Here is a 22222-nt window from a genome sequence, read left to right as displayed (position 1 = left end):
AACTTCTGCTTAGCTTTCCGAGCTTCCCTCGGGTCCTCTTAATCAGCGGTCTCCACCCTTTTTTGCGCCACGGACCGGTTTATGCCCGACAATATTTTCACAGACGGCCTTTAAGGTGTCGCGGATAAATGAGGGAGGGGCTAATAATCGGCTCAGTCATTTTTAATGATCGTTGAAAGCCCAGATCGTAATCGTGATTAAAATTCGATTAATTGAGCAGCCCTACTGGTACCTACCAGATATTACCACTTAATGGAAAACCTTAAAACCTGTGTCAGTCCGTACCAAGCCGCCCCAAGTAGGTAAAAATGGAAAAAGGGCTATACAAAGAATTGTTTTGCTTCTCTTTTGAATTGTCAAACTTGAATTGAATGGGGAAAGATGGCCACTTCATACCAGCTGGTATGAATTCTCATAGTGACAAATCATTTTTACACGCACTTGTGCAATGACATCCTTACCTTCTTAACAGTGCTATCTGCTTCGTTTCCTTTTGTTAGTTAAAATGAGGTTAACTTTTCAACTTGACTGGACCAGTGAGGCATCTGTCCCTCCCTCACTCCAAAAAGACTCTCAGCTGATCACCAGCTGTGCCGTACAGGGGGCCCAGCTGTGTTTGTGTGTGCTGTGTATATGTGTGTGTGGCAGTGAGGCAAATGGCACCACATGTGGGTATTCTCTGGAGAGCTTAATCTCTCAAGCAGTTATCTGCATAAGCACTCTGTAATGTGAGTGGGGGAGGGGAGTCTCTGAAATCCATATATCTGCCATTGCAGCAAGGCTGTTTCTACACTAATCAAAGGGGGTGGAGTACTGCATGGGGCTCAGAAGCTATATGCATTTATAGTGATCAGCTGGCAGCTTAAACCACCTATAGTTGGAGTTTAATGATTTGAGGCCCATATGCTCTGCTCTGTGGAAATTAAAGCACATTAGATGAGTCTGTCATTATCACCACGCAGTGAAAACCAGAATAGTCCCACGTCCCAGCATCCACCCCTCAGTTATATCCCTGTTATCTTATAATTATTTCCTCGAGGTCTTCCCATTTTTACTGTTTTCTTTTCTGTAAATCGTCACGGCCATAGTCATATGTCCTGCGCTCTGCCATGAATCAATGTGATCAATCAGCGTGTCACGCTCTACACCATGCTATTAATATTGTCACTGAAGGGGATTTCAGTACTTCTCTCCACTAATTTATATATAAAACACAATTCTGAGTTGATTAATAAGTAGAACCTGTGAAGAATGGACAAGATTTTTTTGCACCTAAAACTTTTTGTTTTCTGTTTGTAGTCCAAAATCTATTGACTTTATTTGAGAGGGCTTTGGCTGCATACATGTAAACAGCTATCATGAAAAGCAAAAGAGTGATTGAATGTGCTTTAATATACACAATGATGAGCAGATTGAGATAGAAGCTTTGGGCTAGATGTCCACACTAAAAGCCCCCAAAATATTGTCCGTTATCCCCAGAGGCTAAGTCAGCAGACTAGCTAATAAGTTGTAATGAATGAGTAATTGATTCTTCATGCAGTTCATTAGTTATTCACTTTGGGTGTGACCCATTGTAATGATGGGAGCAGGGATGCATTTTCTCTAAACAGAAGTGTCTTTTGTTAAATGGGCCTGGACCATACGTGACACTGTTGCAGTGTTTTGCCATGAAGCTAAGCTGTGTTCTTTCCTGCAGGATGGTTTTGTAGTACGGATCTATACTATGAGTTCAGACCCGGCCCTGCAGCAGGAACTGCAGCTTAAGCTGGCAAGGAAATGTCTGCACGCTTGTGGCATCTCTCTTTTTGACCTCGAGAAGGATCTGCACATCATCAGTAAGTGATGCAAAATACAGATAATATGTGTAATAAAGCTTCACATGCTTTTGTATACCTGCTGGAAGCATTCTGCAGTATACTTGTGTTTGCAAGGTTGCAAATGTGTCAAAAATTGCTCATAACTTAAAGGGATTCTTTTTTTTAAAAAAAATGGTGCACAGTACTTCCAATCCTGTCCCCTTGTGTTTTTGGCTCTAAATGCTATGTTCTTCTCTCAGGCACAGGCTTTGATGAAGAGGCAGCATTGCTTGGAGCAGGCAGGGAGTTTGCTCTGATGAAAACTGCCTCAGGAAAGGTGAGACTGGTGGCGTGTCTGAAATGTTTAACAAAAATGAATGTTGGAAGCGCTTCAGCTGCTGAGCTTAAGAGCTTTTGTCTTGCCAATGACAGACCAGGCACTTTGAAGGGTGAACCTGTGGTGGGGGAAGGACTCAGTTGTGTTCCTGCTTGTTTGACTGTATTAAGCCCATCGTACAATTTAACATTCCTGCAGTTTATAACATCTGTACATAGTTAGCCTTAGTCAGATTTTCCAACATCAAGCTGCACAAAAGCCTAATAAGACAGACCTTTATGTTTAGGAAATGTTTGCTAGCCCTCTTAGCTAAATTATCTTTAAATAATACAAAATTACAGAGTTGTTTTTATGTCTTAATGTCTGCCTTTTTTGTGCTGTCAGGACACAGCCTTTATTAGTGGTTATAGGCAGGCTGAGCTAAAAAGCTTCTGAACTGGCGTTCCTGTATTTCAGCCAGCTATGCAGTGAGTCTCGCCCTACAGTACAATGTCAGCAACTTCAGGGAGGCACAACAAGGCAGACTGGAAGAGAAGCTTCCTATAGTTTTTGAATTTATATAAGAGTAGAATCAACAGGTGTTATCAAAACTGTCGATACAAGTAATTAAGTGATCAGAGGTTTACAATACTCTCTTGTATAATAAGATGAGAATGCTAACTATGAATGTGGTTTGGGTGTGTGATTGTTTGTGCCTTTTTATTTTTTGTAGGTGTGGCACAGTGTGCTTCTCTTCTGCAGTAGATAGCAGTCTAGGATAGTTGTGTGTTACACATTCCTTTGTGTAGAGACCTAAACTCACGACACGTTTTATCTGCATATTACCAAGAGTGGATGGGTACAATGGGAACAGATGAATTTTATCCATAAGAAAGTATAAGCATTTAACTCATGACCCAGATTGGGTATGCTTAATGCATGCTACTGTTCTCTCAAATGCTACTGGAGGTAGTGGAGTTGTTTCCAAAGTGAGTGCTGGATAATCTGAGTCATAAAAATTCTTTTGCATACCACACCAGACTTTTACATATATGACTAAAAGCTCTTGTATTTGAATTGGCAGCATACACACAAACAAACTTTAGTATAAGAGCCTCAGACTAACATTTTGTAATCTTAAATTTTCTTTTAAAACCCAAACTGTTTTCAGTCTTTTTGCATGTGTTTAAATGAGTCTCCTTGTGTTTTATTTTAGATCTACTATACAGGAAAATACCAGAGTCTGGGTATAAAACAGGGTGGCCCATCAGCAGGGAAATGGGTGGAATTGCCCGTTACGAAATCTCCGAAGATTGTCCAGTTCTCAGTCGGCCATGATGGCTCTCATGCGCTGCTAGTGGCTGAAGATGGAAGTGTATTCTTCACAGGGTCTGCCAGCAAAGGGGAAGATGGAGAATCTAGTGAGATGACTGTTTTCAAACATTCACCTTGTTAAAACCGGAATGAAAGCCAACTTGGCTGAGAAGCTAAATGTGATGTCTGTTGTGTTCTTTTTTTCAGCTAAAAGTCGTAGACAGCCCAAGCCGTACAAGCCCAAGAAGATGATCAAACTGGAGACCAAGACAGCCGTGTACACAGCATGCAACAATGGCAGCAGCAGCATTGTCACCAAGGATGGAGAACTCTACATGTTTGGCAAAGATGCTATATACAGTGACAGCACCTGTGAGTTGACAGAAACGGAGCATAGATATTTCAACATTCCCTTGTCTGGTTTAATCAACGCTCTACAATAATTAAAATTTGTGTCCAAAAGAATTGCTCATTCTCTAAAATCTTTATATTCAATATTATTTTCCTCTCTACAGGTCAGGTGACAGACCTCAAAGGTCATTTTGTAACTCAGGTTGCCATGGGTAAGGCTCACACATGTGTTCTGACCAAAAACGGTGAAGTGTGGACGTTTGGGGTGAATAACAAAGGCCAGTGTGGTAGAGACACCGGAGCCATGAGCCAGGCAGGAAAAGGTAAGAAGATGGACAAACACACACAGACAGATAAACATAATAAAATCACTCAATTTGAGTTTTCCATTTAAGTACCGTTTTAAATTCTGATCGATCTGATGATTTTCTTTTTTTGTGGACATATCTGTTGTAGCATTTGGTGTTGAGAACATGGCCACAGCCATGGATGAGGACCTAGAGGATGAGTTGGAGGAGAAAGAAGAGAAGAGCATGATGTGCCAGCCAGGCATGCACAAGTGGAAATTGGACCAGTGCATGGTTTGCACAGTGTGTGGAGACTGCACTGGCTACGGTGCCAGTTGTGTCAGTAGTGGACGACCAGACAGAGTGCCGGGAGGGTAAGAGACTTATGTCAGGACAGCATCTGTGTTCTTAGGAACCAAAAAAATACTCGTGACTGATGGGATCTTTTTAACTGCATTAAAAAAAAAAAAAAGTGATATGAATATCTGTTTTGTTTGTTTACTTTGAACCAGTATCTGTGGCTGTGGATCTGGAGAGTCTGGCTGCTCAGCGTGTGGCTGTTGCAAAGCCTGTGCCAGGGAGCTCGATGGTCAGGAGGCCAGGCAGAGAGGCATCTTTGACGCTGTGAAGGAGATGATTCCATTGGACCTGTTGTTAGGTATGCTAAATGATATCTTCCAGCATATTAAAGCCCAGATTTTAATCGTGTTGGCGCAGTGACAAATGCAAGGAGCTAGCCAAAGAACTGCCCATGCTATTTTGGTTCATGTGAGTGTAAAAGTGCAAAGGGAGTGGGCAATGAAATATTCAAGTAAGGATTAAAAAAAAAAGGACTCTCTGTGTGCCACATATCTCGTCGTTCTGAAATTGCTCTGCCAATCACAGTGAGAAATAGAGAAACGGCATTTCCAAGAAGTCCTTGAGTCCTCTGCATGGTTTACACCTGCATTTGGGAGAGCAACAGTGGCACGCAGCATTGTTAAGCTGCAGGATATAACATTTCCCGCATAAACAGGAGAACACGAAGTTACATGGACTGCTGAGAGTAGAGGTATATGTGGTTATTCTGTGGCATCCAATCGTGGTAAATACAGAGGATGGCGGTGCATAACAGCACTACCCTCTGGTCTGGCAGTTCTAAATTAGAGGCTGCAATTCTGTCAACATAACAGAAGTGAGTACACGCCTGTGCAGTGTTGCTAGAGTATCAAACGATTCACTTTGCAGTAAATGCTTTACAGTAAGGTTGTTCTTCCTTTTTTATGAAACAAAAGGTTCAACTTTTTAGAATGATGGCTTTTCACAGCTCTTTGCACAAAATTTCTGGAAAGAAAAATCTGCTCTTCAGAGACAAATAGTTTTAGCTGCTCTTTTCTAGAGTGGTTATGTTGCTCCATTTTTCTCTTTAAGACTCCCCAAAGGTGTTCTGTTGGATTCGAGTGAGGCGAGATAGTTTCTCCTCTTGTGTGGTTTTGGCAGTGTGCTTCGAATTGTTGTTATGCTGGAAGGGTTCTGGTGACCGGGTGCTATCTTGTCAGCCAGTATTTTAGTATATCCACAGGCATTTATGGTTGCCATCTATAAATGTTCTCTCCCCAAGACCTTTAGCTCTCATGCTGCCCCTTATTATCGCACTCCCACCTCACTGCTTCGCTGCTGGTCATTGCATTGACTGTTGTAGTTGTGGTCTTATTTGAGCTGAGCAGATTTATCTTGATGTCATCTGACTGAAGAATGTGTGCTCTCAATAGACATCGCATTTCTTTTCTCGTTCTTTAGCAAAGTTTAATCTTGTAGTTTTTTTTTTTTTTTGCCAAATAGCAAGGAGCTTGTTGTTTTTATTTTTTCTCTGACACCATCCATAGAGCCTGGTGTTATGCAGTGTCCTCGCATTGTTCGTTTTCTCTCTTGATGACCAGAGTTACAATCCATAGTGTCTGCTCTCAGTGGATGACCACTGCTTCTTCTCATTAGTGATACTATGGCTTTGGTTTAGCTGCATTCTTCCTGTATTGTGCAGTAGCTTTATTTATTTATTTGTTTTTTAATGCTTCTGGTTACTTTTTGAGGAATAATGCAAACACAGATAAAGCCCATAAATCCCAAACTGAGAAAGATCCAATGTTCACAGGTCTATGTATTTTGATGATTATACAGTTGGGTTTAGTGGACATCATAAGTAGGGCTGTGCGATATGACCAAAATCTCATATCCCGATATAAGACATCTATCGTCCGATGACGAAATGAATCATAAAATTGTAACATTTTCTGTAAATTCTGTAAATCTCGGGCAGCTTGACTTGCGTGAAGTGTTTCCAGCTGGGCGTCATGTGCCTGGAGTCCAGTGTTTTAACAGATGCATGAAACTATACATTTTTAGTCATAAGTTATAATGGCCGCCGTTTTCTTTGTGATTATTTATTACACGGCGTGATGCGTGGAAAAGCCCGTTCTAACATTTGAGTCTAAGGTTTATTTTTTAGCACCTGACGGCTCTTTTTTTTTTTGCTTCTCATCCGTAAACGCTGCATACTCTTTCACGTGATTCAGTTTATTTTGAAAAGTCTCAACAGGATCTTGAGCTTTATTGTGAAAGGTTTATGTGGAAAATAAACAAGCGGACGGCAGAGCCACGCGATGGTTTTACCATCATTGTTGCTAACAACAACACATACAAACAGTCGCTTGTCCGTCAGTATTGTGGTTATATTAAATATAAGAGAAAGAGAGAACTTTAAGAAATTAATATAGCCACTACACTGACCATCAAAACAGTGAAAAAATATTGCCGTAAACAGTTTATTTGCAACACCACGAAACAAACGATAGCGTAAAATGAAACGATAGACGTTTTTATATCCTCATCCGATATATATCGTTATATCGAACAGCCCTAATAAGTGTACTCAGTTTTGTTGTCCTTTTTGTTTCTACTTTAGGATCAGTATTAATAATAAAGCCGTTCCTTTTGGTTTTTAAGAGAGGAAGCACTCTGTTTGCCAACTTAGAAATAGTGCTATTTATAATTTGATATACATTTAAATAACTTGAGATTAAAGCGATTCATGTGTAGTCACTTCTGTTCTGTTCATTCTATATCCATAGTACCAAGTCTCAACCATTTTAATAAGAAGGTGATCAAAGAGTAGAAATCGGTCATAGATTAAAGTGCAGGTAAATGGGAATCCTGCTTTAATCACAATATCTCCAAATCTGTGCAAAGTATGAAATCAGATACATCGTCCATCATTAAACAACTCCCCATCTTAAAGGTCAGGGAAATGTAAAACAACTGGAGAGCTACTTGCGCTGGTTGTTGCGCCTTCATGAAAATATGCTCTTCTTTTATCCTTTATGCTCTGTCCTTCATGCAGTATATTCATCTTGGCTTAAACACCACCTGCATTGTTTACATTTCACTTAAAGCTGCAAAGACTGACAAATCATATGCATGTTAAAATCTTAATGCATATAGATGATGTGACTGTAGCAGCTATATGTTTAGCTGTACATACCTGAGAAAGATTGTCCAGGGCTTAATGTAAGCACTGTATGCTAAGCTTATGAAGGCATGGTGCTTATGCTACATGTCATAATGTTTGTTGCATTTGCTTGAATACATTGCGCACTTGTCACTCATCCTTGGTTATAATCCTTGTGTCGTGCAGAGTCGTTGCTTCTCCATCATGTCTCTCCATCATTCATTGATGTGTGTCTTGTTTTGTTCCGCCCTGCTTTGCCTTCCCTCCTCCTCCTGCATCCTGTCTGGGCTGGCTGTATCTGCGGCCTTTTTGTTTTCAGCTGTGCCTGTCCCTCCCCCTCCAGGAGTCAACATTGAGGAGCACATTCAGATCCGCCAGGAGGAGAAACGACAGAGGATCAATCGCCGGCATAGGTTGGAGGAGGGAAGAGGTATGATTCAGAGCTAGGGGACTAACTTTAATGAAGAAGTGTTTGTTTTGGGATGTAGAAAGGACACATTTCTGTGATAGACATTTCAAATAGGAGAGACTATGGAGATGGATGTAACAAATAGGCTTAATTGTATGTCCATCCTTTTTAAAAAAATAAATAAATAAATAATCAAGTCTCAGGTTACCGGTACTTACAGGTGCTGTTGTGAGCTTGGGTGTCGTGCCTTGGTGACTTCCCCCTTGCTTGTGTCTCTACTTTTATTTATTTATTTAATTTTTACATTTTCTAGCATATGTGTATGGTTGTGGTGTAGTATTATCATGTGTTGTTTCCCATTTGTGAGCATTGTGCATGCATGTGAAAGTTTCTTTCTCCCCCAGGCCCCCTTGTTTTCCCCGGTCCCATTTTTATGAACCAGCGTGAGCAGGCCCTAGCCAGAATAAGACCCCTTCAGGCACTAAGGCATAAACGGGACAAGCACAAAGGTACTACGGTCTTCACTAACTCAACGGGTGCAGAGACACCCCTTTGACTTATCTCCCAATCTGGCTGTCCCGCCCACCTCCTCTCACTCTTTGAAGGCAGGACTCTTGTATCTTCACCAGGTCTCAAAGTTTTCATCCACGGAGTACGATGCAGTTAGTAAGACGAAGGTAGAAAGCTATGTCATTGCCTAACTGGATTTACCGTCACCCCCATAGCAAATAGATAAAGCTACTGCATTACAAGCAGAGACACTGGGGAGAGTAAGCTTTGACAGTTGACAAGTCTGACACATTTTAAATGTGAAACATTTCGTGGAAATGGCTTAGATGTGTCATCTTAACATTAAGCTTTGTTTGGACACTCATTGTTTGGACACTCAAGTGTTGAAATTGTTAAGACATTAATCAAATAAGTCGAATATGGCCATATATTTGTAGGGGTTTTTTGTGGGTTTTTAAACTTTTTTTTTTTTTTTTTTTTTTTTTGGAATAAAACATCACTTTCCTTTGGAAAAACAACTGCTGGATATGAAGATGGATCCTTGCTTCTTCCCCCCCCCCCCCTCGTCTAACCAGCATAATCCTGGAGGACAGAGAACATAATATAATGTGACTGTTAAATACCTGTTGAACCCCCTTTTTTTTTTTTTTTTTTTTTTAATTAAGAAAAATGTCATTTGGCTACAAAAATGTCAAATATATCACTTTGTGTGCAGATGTAAAGCAAAAAACTAATGATATGTGCCATCTAAAGACATAAGAAGCATAACTTGTCCCACTGGCACTAATCACTGAGTGGTTTATTAGTCTGTTTTGCTTTGATGTTTGATGTGCATTTGTAAGTGTAGGTCATTTAGGTTGCATCTAATAAGCATTTTTCTTCATGGTTTTCACAGGCATTATGGCAGTGCCTGGTTTTGACCTCCAAAACTGCTTTCATGTGCTTAAGATGTCATTTTAGGAGCACTCTTTTTATTCTCTAATATTAAGTGTAGTGACAATGAACTAATTTCTTAACCCCTCTAATTTTGGCACCATGAGCCAGTCAATATTTATTTTGGGCCAAAAAAAACAAGAATCCTGAATATATTCTCAGTCACTGTACTCACTGTAATGCATGGCACTCCTCTATCCCAACCTCCTCCTCTCACACACCACAGCTGTGACCTCCTGCAGGGCTCAGGGTAAACCAGACTTCCTGTTAACTCATAAGAGACAAAAAAACCCCTCAATTCTTTTTCAAAACTGTTGGTAAGCTATAACAGAACTGGTTATCAAAAGCCTTTGTTATGACGGTGTGTCACTCCTTGCTATCGTTTTTTTTTTTTTTCTTTTTTCCCTTTTCTCCCCCCTTTCTCCTTTCGTTTTTTTTTTAAGACCTCTTTTCCCTCCAGCTCTGTTTTTTCGAGGATTGTGCAGAGGCTTCCACCTCAGCGGTCTAAAGCTGCTACTAAACTTCACTCTCTGTTCTGTGCTCAAATGTGCTGACTTCAGTGTTTGCCTTATAGATGGTAGCAGTGAGCGTGGGGAGAAGGATGCTAGCAAAATTACAACCTACCCCCCGGGGGCTGTGAGATTTGACTGTGAACTGCGAGCAGTTCAGGTCAGCTGTGGTTTTCACCACTCAGGTGGGTGCTTTTCCCTCATAACAATCACTCGGTTAGATTTACCTTGATAATTATAGAAGTTGTTTAAAGCAACTAGTAAGAGTACAGTAATCGTCATGTTGGTTTACAGTGGTGCTTATGGAGAATGGAGATGTCTACACATTTGGGTATGGTCAGCACGGGCAGCTCGGACATGGGGATGTCAACTCCAGGTATTCTTGTCAGATGACCTTGTTTTTTCTTTAATGTGATAGATGTATGTTCAAGTAAAAGTAATTATTTGTTAGCCGTAGAATAGTTTCTGTAATTATCCCTGTATATTCTAGTATTATTTAAACATTAAATAATTATAGCAGAACAGACAAATGTCATGGGTATTAAGAGGGAAAACTACATTACAATCATACATTAACTGCAGTTTTGTGGACACACAAATTCATTTAATTTTTTCCCTGCTTAGGGGCTCTCCAACTCTGGTGCAGGCTCTTCCTGGTCCGAGTGTGCAGGTGACAGCAGGCAGTAACCACACAGCTATTCTCCTCGTGGATGGGCAGGTCTTCACATTTGGCAGCTTCTCGGTGAGTAAACAGAATCTATTGCAATTCTACCGTAATGCAAAAGTAATCTTTTAAATGTAACAAATGTAACCTTTGTTTTAATCGGTCACGATTGCTTTTGCAAGTGCTGCAGATTTCTTTTGCACTTTGTTTCTGAAACTTAACACTCTCCTTGCTTTTCCAGAAAGGGCAGCTTGGTCGGCCGATCCTGGACATGCCCTACTGGAATGCCAAGCCGTCTCCCATGCCCAATATCGGTGCCAAATATGGACGAAAAGCTACATGGATCGGAGCCAGTGGGGACCAGACATTCTTGCGAATCGATGAGGCTCTTATCAACTCCCATGTCCTAGCTACTTCAGAGATCTTTGCCAGCAAACACATCATTGGCCTCGTGCCCTCCTCTGTGTCTGAGCCACCACCATTTAAATGCTTGCTTATCAACAAAATGGATGGAAGCTGCAGAACCTTCAATGACTCTGAGCAGGAGGACCTGCAAGGATTTGGCCTCTGTCTGGACCCAGTGTATGATGTTATATGGAGGTCAGTGTGAGGTCTATGCTTATGTTAACCAAGGGATAAGCTGGATTTCATCTCAACTCTTTGCTGCACTTTCATTAGTCCAGAAATATTTCTAATTCCTTGCATGTTTAATCCCTGTCATTATTTCCTCCTGCTTCTAGGTTCTTGCCAGCCACCAGAGAGATGTGGTGTTACAATGCAGTGATAGCTGATGCCAGGATGCCCTCTGCAACAGATCTGCAGGCTCGCTGTAGCATCCTTAGTCCAGAGCTTGCATTACCGTCAGGATCACAAGCAACCACCACTCGCTCTCATGGAGCCCTACACATCCTTGGTAATCCTTTACACTAGGCATTTACAGTGTCAAATTGCTTATGGGCCTTATGATCTTTTTGTAATTACCTTTTATTAAATCATTGACTTAACTTCTCTGATGGGGCTTTAGCTTAGTCTATGTAGCTCCCGGGTGTTTCAAGTTTTAGCTGCTGTTCATTCAATATTATCCAATGTGATAGACTGGTTGTTAACAAGTTGGACTTAATTTTATGCTTTTATAGAAATGTTATTCTGTATATAACTGTAGGATGTTAAGTTGTTTTTCTGGCTTTTTGTTTTTCCTTCTTTTTATGAGTGAACTCTTATTGTAAGTTTTTCATGGGAGACTGTAGTATCACCTTTTAATCAGTTCAAGAGAAAACTGATTTGACCTCAGTCAAACAAATGATGTGATTGCAAGAATGCTATGACCACTTCTGTTGATTGTCATTTGTTAGTAAGATGAACTATGCTGTTTCTTCCACTTAGGTTGCTTGGATACACTGGCTGCCATGCAGGAACTGAAAATGGGTGTAGCCAGCGCTGAGGAAGAAACCCAGGCCGTGATGAAGGTCTACTCTAAGGAGGACTACAGTGTTGTGAACCGCTTTGAGAGTTAGTTCTTGTTCATAAGTAATGACTGAAAGAGACAGGACTTGCACTGACTGATTGAAGGGATTAAGCAGCTGCCTAGTTTGATATATTGATGTTGATCTCATCAGTATATCAAACTAGGCAGCTGCTTAATCTGTAACATTCAGTGAGAAAAAATGCCATGGAAAGTAAGTGATCATCTTTGTGACCTTCATAACCTGACTGTTCCCTTATGCGATGTTGCAGGTCACGGTGGTGGTTGGGGTTACTCGGCCCACTCTGTGGAGGCCATCCGTTTCTGTGCCGACGCAGACATCCTGCTGGGTGGGCTGGGCCTGTTCGGGGGACGAGGGGAGTACACTGCCAAAATCAAGGTGTGCAGTCCCTTGAAATATTTTTACAAAAAAATGCTTTAATTGCATGGATGTGCAAGTTTTTGAAAACCATAAGTCAAAACAAGGTTATGTAGGATTTTGAAATTACTACCATAGGTGTATCTTAAAGGGGTCTATGGGTTAGTACGGGCAGTATTTTTCTTTTTTTTTTTAAATTTATATAATATATTAATCAGTTTCTGTTGTTGTGCAGCTGTTTGAGCTTGGCCCCGATGGTGGTGACCATGAGACAGACGGTGATCTGCTGGCTGAGACTGATGTACTGGCTTATGACTGTGCTGCCAGGTATAGTTAATGTATTTGTATTTTTTGAAAGTGGTTTTAGCACTTAGTTTTGTGGCCATTTCAGTAAAGAAAATGTTGCAGAATCATTTTAAATGGCTTTAACTGATGGTGATCTTATTTTTAGGGAGAAATATGCAATGATGTTTGATGAGCCGGTGCTGCTGCAGCTTGGCTGGTGGTATGTGGCGTGGGCCCGAGTGTCTGGTCCCAGCAGTGACTGCGGCTCCCATGGGCAGGCTACCATCACCACTGATGATGGGTAAAACTGATTTACAGTCACCGTGATAAATCAGTAGAGCTGATGGTTTATTTTTCTATATGTTACATTCTTTTACATTGCACATGTTGATTTTTCATGTGTCATGATTTGTGTTTTTCCTCCCATTTAGTGTTGTCTTTCAGTTCAAAAGCTCAAAGAAGTCAAACAATGGCACAGATGTCAACGCAGGTCAGATACCTCAGCTGCTTTACAGGCAAGTACTCTCATTTTGTTAAAAGTGGTGCATGTTTTTTGGGGGGTTTGTTTTATTTTTTGGTGCCTGTCCAATAAATAAGCTTTATTCTCTTTTCATATTTTAACGTTAGGCTTCCTTCAAATGATGGCAATGCATCTAAAGGCAAACAGCAAACCAGTGAACCAGTCCATATCCTTAAACGCTCATTTGCTCGTACAGTCTCAGTGGTGAGTACTGTCCAAGTGTCTCTCTGCAAGTTATGTAACAGGTCACTTAAAAAAAAAAATTGAACAACGCTGTGTCATCTCGTTGTAGGAGTGTTTTGAGTCTTTGCTGAGTATCCTTCACTGGAGCTGGACCACCTTGGTTTTGGGTGTGGAGGAACTGCGAGGGCTGAAGGGTTTCCAGTACACCGCCACCCTGCTCGACCTTGAGAGACTGCGCTTTGTTGGCACATGCTGCCTTCGCCTGCTCAGGGTCTACATCTGTGAGATTTTTCCCATTGCAGGTAGGAACACAAAGCACTTTATCACTGACAGCATGATGACTGATAGATGGACGACGTCAAAGTCTTTCTTTGCAACAACAAAAGAGTCTTATTCAAACTGTTACTATACATTAAACAAATGATATATAGTATGTACATAGATTTATATTTATAAAACAATTAAAAAGTTAGAAGACAATCAGTGATTGTGATGTTTTTGTTTCTTAAAAAGTGCATTTTAGTTAAACTGTGTCTTCTGATTACATCTCTTCTTTTCCCGTGTTTGATTTCTAGCCAGCACCAAGGCTGTGGTGGAGGAGTCAAGCAAGCTGGCAGAGTGCGTAGGAAAGACACGCAGTCTGCTGAAGAAGATCCTGTCAGAAGGCATGGACAACTGCCTGACCAAGCTGGACAATGACCCACAAGGCTACTTGTCTCAGCCTCTTACTTTGCTGGAAGCTGTGCTGCAGGAGTGCCACAACACTTTCACCGCCTGCTTCCACTCCTTCTATCCAACCCCGGCTCTGCAGTGGGCCTGCCTGTGTGATCTGCTCAACTGCCTGGACCAAGTATGATGATTTCATACAGCTTGTTGACACATTAAAAAAAATCTTTTAGTTTTAGATGACATTTTACTGTACTTTCATTATTCAAACCCTTTTTCTACCTAACAATGTTCAGATAATTTCAGATGAAGGCTTAAAGAGGGGGGAAAAACTGACCCTCACCATTATTTTTGCTGTATTTCAGGATATCGCTGAGGCTAATTTCCGTACATCCAGCAGCCGTCTCCTGGCAGCCGTAATGTCAGCTCTGTGTAACACATCGGTCAAGCTGACCTCCATCCTGCCCATTGCTTATGATGGGGAGGTGCTGCTGCGTTCACTGGTCAAACAAGTAAGCACAGAGAATGACTCGGCCCTTGCTCACCGCTTCCCCCTGCTGGTGGCCCATATGGAGAAGCTCAGCCATGTGAGTTGGCACTGCGTTAATGTTTAGTTGTTTATCGATACAGTCAGTGGACTTGTTGAGATAACTCAATTTGATCACTATCACATTCTCATCCAAATACCTAGATGGCCTATAAAAGAAATCAAAACAATCATATTAAGTTAGTAATATTGCTTCCACCTTTTAGACGGAGGAGAACCTAATGGGCATGACCAGTTTCCGGGAAGTACTAGAGAAGATGCTGGTGATTGTGGTGCTGCCTGTGAGGAAGAGTTTGAGGAGGGAGGTTGAACTGTTCTCACCACATTTGGTCTCCAACACCTGTGGCCTGCTGGCCTCCATCGTTTCTGAGCTCACCGCCTCTGCCCTGGGCTCTGAGGTAACTTAATGTGCTCTAGTAGCCATTGACCTATGCTCCCACAGTACGCCTGTATGTGGGGCTACTGTTTTGGCTTTAAGCTATGGTCCTTGTGTGCGCTTGCAAAGCCCCACTCGCATTACCAGAAATTTCATCTGTACATGCTTATTGTTCTGGGCTTTGACAAAGCAACCTTTTTGATCACATTGATTTGTAGTTTTCAAAGGGATTTGATTTGCATCCCAGTCACTACAGTTCAGCCAACGTTTGAAAAGAAATCTGTCACTCGTGCATTTTCTCATTCTTTTTCTTTTGTCCTGTCTTGTGCCATATTCTTCATATTCTCAAGGCTCTATTGTTGTTGAAGTAATTTCTCTCAGTGACACACTATGTCCTTACTGCAGCTTTAAAAAAAAAAACGGAGAGCTCAGAGCTTTTCTGTATTGTCTATACAGCATGCCGAGTCATTAGGTATGAGTGGCAGACATCTGTTGGCCTCCATCGTTCACACTCTACATTTAATTATCATCACACTCTTTTTATACTCATGTACTGCAGTCATGACTCTTTAGCTCCTGTTGCCATAGTAACGTTACTTGACAACTGCCCTCAACAACTACTTTTTTTTTTTTTTTTAACCCTCTCCCCCCAAGTCTGTTGTCACGGAAACTACTTTCTCTCCAGAGTACCTGGATAGGTCCCTCTGCAGCTGTGTCTGGTTCTCAGCAGTCACAGGCTGATATAAATAGTAGTTACTAATGCATACCAAGCATGAAATGGTTTTATTTCACTTTCATTTATTCTTTTCTGTGAATGCCTTTTGTATGTTTTAGCAACCTTTGAATTATTTACCTTTTCCATCCATCATTTACAGTGTTTGCTTGAACTCTGGACATTTGGAGGGTTTTGGTCATTTTACACTTTATTACGAGTATTGCTACCTAAAATTATGGATTGTGATTTTTTTTTTTTTTTTTTTATATATTTAAAAAAAACAACATTTAGTGTCTTTCTATTTATCTTCGTCGTCACGTGTGTTTGGCTATATTTCTTAGTATTTCATCCTTTATTAGGTTGATGGGCTGAACTCGCTCCACTCAGTGAAAGCATCTCCGAACCGCTTCACTAAAACAAGCCAGGGCCGCAGTTGGAACACAGGCAATGGCTCGCCGGATGCCATCTGTCTGACAGTGGATAAGCCAGGCGTTGTGCTTGTGGGTGTCTGCGTATATGGAGGAGGGGGCATCCATGAGTATGAGCTAGAGGTGCTGGCTGATGATGTAAGTGACTGAAGGTTTTTTGCTTTTTTATTTGTTTTGTGGTGCTGCTGAACTAGTTTCCAGTCAGTTGAATTATTTATTCTTGTGAATCTCTTTGTTCCCTTGACCTTCAGGCGCAGACAGAGCACCCAGGGGACTCTGCGCATTCTCACAGGTGGACATCTCTGGAGCTGGTGAAGGGCACATACAGCACTGACGATTCCCCTAGTGATATTGCTGAAATTCGCTTGGATAAGGCTGTGCCACTTAAGGTACATAAGCAGTATACGACCTGGTACATAAATGTGTTTGGCCCTAATAACAAATTTCCTCTTTGTGACTGCTCTGTAGGGGGTGAATTTTTTTTAATATATATTGATCTGTTTAACTTATGGTTAGCTTTAAGATAATGTAATGTCTCCGAGGCTAAGTCATTAAACTAGACCTCTCAGCTGTGCTTCTGTCGTTAGTGCCTTCATGAGTGTTTTTAAGGCAGATATCTGACAGATAATATGGCTTGTGGTGCAGCTAATTGTATTTGAAACATTAGCGTGATACGCCCATATACTCTAAAGAAGGCCTTTAGCTTGCCAAGCTAGCTGATGAATTGGCACTATATGCTCAAAAAAAGAGAGATAAAGAGGTGTCAACATGCAAAATGCCAAACTCAAGAATTTAAAATGACAGTACAGATTTTTATATACAGTCTATAGTTAAAAGGCAAATATTTATTTAATAAATTTACCGTGTTGCAGGAGGGGGTGAAGTATGCAGTGCGATTACGGAACTACGGTAGCCGGACGGCTAATGGGGACGGAGGGATGACCACAGTGCAGTGCTCCGATGGTGTGTCCTTCACCTTCAGCACCTGCAGCTTGAGTAGCAATGGGACCAACCAGACCAGAGGACAGATCCCACAGATTCTCTATTACAGGTATGCATAAAGCTAGCATCTTGTAATTGCTTGTATCAAAAGTTGTTGTTTTTTTTTCTGACTTAAGTGTCTCATTGTTGAAGGAGTGAGTATGATGGGGACCTCCAGTCTCAGCTGCTGAGCAAAGCCAATGAGGAAGACAAAAACTGTAGCAGAGCTCTGTCTGTGGTCAGTGCTGTGGTTAGAGCTGCAAAGGATCTCCTTCACAGGGCATTTGCTGTTGATGGTAAGCATAGCAAATTTTACACAGCTATTACAAAAACATTGGTTGCTTGTATTTCGGCCTTTCTTCATTTTGTCCTTTCTTGTCTCCAGTGGATGATATTCCTGAGCTTTTAAGCTCTTCTAGCCTGTTCTCTATGCTCCTGCCCCTCATCCTGGCCTACATAGGCCCCGTGGCTGCATCTGTACCAAAGGTATTAGTTCACACTCAGATGGTTTACCTGTCTTCTTAAAATACCACATTTCTCTCTGGTGTAGCACTGCGGCTAACTGCTTGTTCTTTCACATCCAGGCTGCTGTTGAGGTGTTTGGTTTGGTTCAAGAGCTGCTACCCGCTGTCTCTGCCCTGAACCAAAAATACGCCCCACCCACCTTTAACCCAAACCAATCCACAGACAGCACTACTGGCAACCAGCCTGAACAGGGCCTCTCCGCTTGTACCACCTCTAACCATTATGCAGTAATTGAGAGTGACCACCCTTACAAACAAGCTGGGGTCACTCAGTACAGGGTAAGGCATCTCTTGCCATGCTTACTGGTTTTAAAATGTGTTAAGAGAAAATTCTAGAATTTTAAGTTGCAACTGATTTCCCTTGTGTTTCACCATGCTTCAGGTATCATTCCCGGACTGCGTCCGCTGGACCACGATTGAGTTTGATCCACAGTGTGGCACTGCACAACCAGAGGATGTCCTGCGTCTGCTAATCCCAAGCCGAACACTCCACTTGTCTAACCTAAGTGCCAAACCCTTGATCCACGACACCATCAACACCTGGACTGAGCTCAAAAAGTTCTCAGGCTCAACAGGCTGGCCAACCACTGTCCTCGTGCTGCCAGGTGAAAACAAACAAGCTGACCAACCCCAACAAAACAGCAGGATAGCAAGTTAACATTTATTGGACAATAAGCTACAACAGTGTTATTGAATCCCAATAAACTCCAATGTTTCTAAACCAAGAGGCTTAGAAAAGCCAATATACACTAGTGGAGTCAATGGGAAACTCTGAACTAAACTAATGACCACCGCATTTTGGTTAACCTTAGGGTGTAATACAGAAATGTACAATAGGCACATATGTTTATATAACATATAAATAGTGTTATTATTTATATTACAATTATTAGTACCTTTTGGTAGACACAACCTTTGACAGCTTTTGTTTTCTAATCTTATTTCATTTTAACGTATTTAAAGCAAGTTTGGCTGATGAATGATGTAAAAAAATTTAAACTGGTCAGATTGTATATGACCAATATTTTTTTTCATTTAACAAAACTAAAGCAATCAGTTATGAACATTATTGAATTAGTAACAAAAGTTATGCATCTGTCCTTTATGACTGGCATAATATTTCATCGCCAGTGACCTTTGTTCAAAGCTCATGTGGTGTATCAGCCTCTGCGCTACAGTGGTATTATTCTTTGCAGGATTATTATATTTCTGCCATAAGTCTTTAGTGGTTAATGAACTTCCTCAAGGCAGTGGAGTGAAATGTTGCCCTGGATCGTGCGTTACTTTCGACAGAAGGGAACTCCAGGCTGGAAGACACCTAAAAAAAACTTGTATACCACGGCGTCCACAGAGGCAGAGACAATGCATATTCTGTAGGAGGACCAGTATTCTTTGTTTACTGTGAGAGAGCTAGCAACATTTTAATGAAATCTGTTGTATACTTAAGTATGAGCTCTGATTGAGTAGTGACAACATTCTTAATCCAACATATGTTCATGAAGCCAGCTGCAGCTCGTTGATGATAATTGTTGGCATCCTTTGTGTACTTTATTCTACTTAATGATGCTTCACTGAGCCACCTGCCGCAGCAGGCAGCCATTAGTTTACAAATTATTGTTTTTACAGAGCTCTGCCTAACTGTCTCGTGTTAGATGCATTACTGTGTATTTCTGCTCTATCTGGTTCCAGGAAATGAAGTGCTCTTTTCACTTGAAACAGCCTCAGATTATGTGAAAGATGAGAAAGCCTGCTTCTACGGCTTTAAGTGTGTGGCTGTGGGATATGAATTCAACCCCGGTCCTGATGAGGTACAGATGCTCTTCAGTGAATTGTGCCACCCACCCTGAGCCTGTAGTTTTACAGCACTTTGTATGTCCTCTGTAAAAAAGTAATAAATACCTTTCTGACAGATGTTTTGTAAATTTCAGGGTATTATCCAACTGGAGAAGGAGTTGGCCTACCTGGGTAGTGTGTGTGCTGCGGCTCTAATGAAGAAAGACTTGGCCCTTCCTATAGGTACAGAAAAAAGTAAAATCGGTGCATTTGAGGCAGCCTTTTGCATAACTCGTATAATCATGATTTAATTTTTTGTAGGCAATGAGTTGGAGGAAGATCTTGAGATTCTTGAGGAAGCCTCTCTTCAGGTATATTGTCTTTTAAGTTAAACCTTCCCTGATAATTTATTTAAGTTAAAAAAAAAGAAAAAGAAAAAAGAAGAAGCTATCTCTACTAAGCACTTAACTTTCGAAACTTTGTTGCCACTCAGGTGTGTAAGGCCCACTCAGGGATCCTTGGGAAGGGTCTGGCCTTGTCTCACTCTCCCACCATCCTGGAGGCCCTTGAGGGGAATCTACCCTTGCACATCCAAACCAATGAGCACTCCTTCCTTGAGGACTTCATCACCTGTGTGCAGAATTCAAGTGGGGGACGTCTGGCTAGGTATGCTTCCATCCTTGGATGAGAAAGCAAAATTCAAATTGAATGAAAATTACCTCAGAAGAAAATTATTCATATTGAATTTCAATTCTTTGAGATAAATAATACTTGGGCTGTTACTACATATTCGTTCCCTCTTTGTTTGACCAATGCAGATGGCTACAGCCAGACTCTTACGCAGATCCTCAGAAGACATCCCTGATTCTGAACAAAGATGATATACGCTGTGGGTGGCCAACCACTGTGGTGGTTCAGACCAAAGACCAGTATGGGGATGTGGTGCATGTTCCTAACATGAAGGTCAGGAAAACTCTCTTAAAAGAAAAAAAGAAACAATTATGTAATTGTGTCTCAAGTGCCAAACCTACAAAAGTAGTTTACTGAATTTGTCGGTCACCGTGTTTGTTTTGTTTGTAGGTGGAGGTGAAGGCCGTACCTGTTTCACAGAAAAAGTCAGTGCAACCAGAAAATGTGAAGAAGTTGCAGCGACTACCTGGAAGCTGTTCCCCTTCTTCCTCTGGACCCGACCTAACCTTTGGAGGTTTGCCAGTGCCCAAGTTGGAAGCCACCTATGAGCCCATGATTGTGAAAGAGGCTCGGTACATTGCTATTACCATGATGAAGGTCAGCATCGTGTAACTGGGGCGCCACTCGCTACCTCACCTGTGTATATTAGCCTGTTGCAGATTCTGTACCTCAGGTTGGAGCTGGGTGGTTAGATTCTGAAATACAACATTTAACATTTGGTAACATTAAATAATAATTATTTTAAAAACAGAGCTTCGTTAGAAATGGCTAAAGAAGATAATAACAATATACTGGGAAATTTAAAAAAAAAATCTGAATACACCTGCCAGTGAGTACAGATGTAAGCTGAAAAAAAAATGTTCCACATAAATGTGTATAAATGGATGCGTATGGCCTGTAGCTTGAAGACTGTAAAAGCTCCATGTTATTCTAATCCATTTACTGTGTATGATAATGAGAGAAGGGTGTTACAGGGCTTAGAAATTCTTCCACCAAGTGGTTCAGATTAGAGTAGCATTGACAGACTTTTACTGAAGGACGGCTTCTGTGTATCTGAAGAGGATAAAAAAAAGTCAAAAATGAATGGCTTACCTTGGGAGTGACAGCCTTTTAGTTTGTTATATAAAACATTCAAAAAGCCGGTTGTGCATTTTTGTTGCATGGTAGTAATGGAAAAAAGTGCTCCTTTGCCATCAATCAGAGGCTAGTCACAAGGCTGGTGTTCATGCTCTCCAGCTTATGATGTACTTAAATGGAAAGCCTGTATCAGTAGCCCAACTATGTCACTTTGAAGAAAGCTAAAGTCAAGCTCACGGACAACTACAGAAGCTGAATTAAAATTACAGTGTGCTACTTTTTCTTTCAGTTGTTGTAGCGTAATCCATTAATGAATATCTGATTGGTGCCGGTCTTTCAATTAACCAAACAGCAGTTACACTAAGTGTAAAGAGGGGTAAAAGGCAAATTGTTGAACCCATCATGAGTTTGTATCATAGATGGGGAATGTGACTTGACTTAAAAAAAAAAAAAGTGGGGGGGAAACTAGTGTATTTGCTGTTGCTCTTACGTTACATCTGTGTCTGTTTTAGGCATATGAAAACTACTCCTTTGAAGAGCTGCGCTTTGCTTCCCCCACCCCAAAGAGGTAAGACGGTGCAGAAAAAAAGAACAGACTTTCCTAGGAGACGCAGTCTACTTATTGTTCATTGCCCACACAGACCCAGCGAGAATATGCTCATCCGTGCCAACACTGATGGCACCTACAGTGCCAATTGGACTCCAGGAGCAGTCGGCCTCTATACGATCCACGTCACCATCGATGGCATTGAAATAGGTAATTCAGTCTAAACGCGCGTTCAAAAAGCTGGTGCGTTCTCTTAAGTCTTTCCCCATAGAAGCATGAAATTTATGTGGAGGCAATAAATTTCTTGTGAATTTACAAAGTCGAGTTGTAAATCCTTTTTAAATGATTTAGATGCTGGTTTGGAGGTAGAAGTCAAAGACCCTCCCAAAGGCATGATACCACCTGGGACTCAGATGGTCAAGCCAAAAGCTGAGCCTCAGCCTAGCAAGGTGAGTTTTTCTTTCAGTTGACCAACTAGGACATGAACATGAACAAA

At 41.3% G+C, this 22222-nt stretch overlaps 1 protein-coding gene across 12 annotated transcripts in view; it reads left to right on the top strand.

Moving 5' to 3' along the window:
- The window catches only part of mycbp2 (MYC binding protein 2), an 84023-nt gene that overhangs the window by 36780 nt on the left and 25021 nt on the right, over window positions 1–22222 (top strand). For 10 of the 12 annotated variants that reach the window (XM_026145406.2, XM_026145405.2, XM_026145403.2 and 7 more), the window contains exons 10-49: window positions 1697–1835; window positions 2057–2133; window positions 3329–3533; window positions 3634–3798; window positions 3942–4100; window positions 4234–4438; window positions 4577–4722; window positions 7868–7978; window positions 8362–8466; window positions 9975–10094; window positions 10204–10285; window positions 10534–10651; window positions 10815–11173; window positions 11314–11486; window positions 11957–12082; window positions 12308–12435; window positions 12650–12741; window positions 12866–13000; window positions 13131–13214; window positions 13327–13423; window positions 13512–13704; window positions 13978–14252; window positions 14434–14655; window positions 14822–15013; window positions 16066–16272; window positions 16386–16523; window positions 17007–17185; window positions 17269–17411; window positions 17501–17601; window positions 17700–17918; window positions 18022–18244; window positions 19329–19447; window positions 19568–19655; window positions 19734–19783; window positions 19906–20078; window positions 20231–20375; window positions 20493–20699; window positions 21692–21747; window positions 21821–21936; window positions 22078–22175. In XM_026145406.2, coding sequence (XP_026001191.1) covers window positions 1697–1835; window positions 2057–2133; window positions 3329–3533; window positions 3634–3798; window positions 3942–4100; window positions 4234–4438; window positions 4577–4722; window positions 7868–7978; window positions 8362–8466; window positions 9975–10094; window positions 10204–10285; window positions 10534–10651; window positions 10815–11173; window positions 11314–11486; window positions 11957–12082; window positions 12308–12435; window positions 12650–12741; window positions 12866–13000; window positions 13131–13214; window positions 13327–13423; window positions 13512–13704; window positions 13978–14252; window positions 14434–14655; window positions 14822–15013; window positions 16066–16272; window positions 16386–16523; window positions 17007–17185; window positions 17269–17411; window positions 17501–17601; window positions 17700–17918; window positions 18022–18244; window positions 19329–19447; window positions 19568–19655; window positions 19734–19783; window positions 19906–20078; window positions 20231–20375; window positions 20493–20699; window positions 21692–21747; window positions 21821–21936; window positions 22078–22175 — 5970 coding nt within the window. The remainder of the gene's footprint in view (window positions 1–1696; window positions 1836–2056; window positions 2134–3328; window positions 3534–3633; window positions 3799–3941; window positions 4101–4233; window positions 4439–4576; window positions 4723–7867; window positions 7979–8361; window positions 8467–9974; window positions 10095–10203; window positions 10286–10533; window positions 10652–10814; window positions 11174–11313; window positions 11487–11956; window positions 12083–12307; window positions 12436–12649; window positions 12742–12865; window positions 13001–13130; window positions 13215–13326; window positions 13424–13511; window positions 13705–13977; window positions 14253–14433; window positions 14656–14821; window positions 15014–16065; window positions 16273–16385; window positions 16524–17006; window positions 17186–17268; window positions 17412–17500; window positions 17602–17699; window positions 17919–18021; window positions 18245–19328; window positions 19448–19567; window positions 19656–19733; window positions 19784–19905; window positions 20079–20230; window positions 20376–20492; window positions 20700–21691; window positions 21748–21820; window positions 21937–22077; window positions 22176–22222) is intronic. The other 2 variants (XM_026145407.2, XM_026145400.2) reach the window with 2 other exon arrangements.

This window comes from Astatotilapia calliptera, chromosome 16 (assembly GCF_964374335.1).
Source record: "Astatotilapia calliptera chromosome 16, fAstCal68.1, whole genome shotgun sequence".
NCBI lineage: Eukaryota > Metazoa > Chordata > Actinopteri > Cichliformes > Cichlidae > Astatotilapia > Astatotilapia calliptera.
Note: the sequence above shows the minus strand (reverse complement) of the source record. Positions and strands in the feature narration are given on the sequence as shown.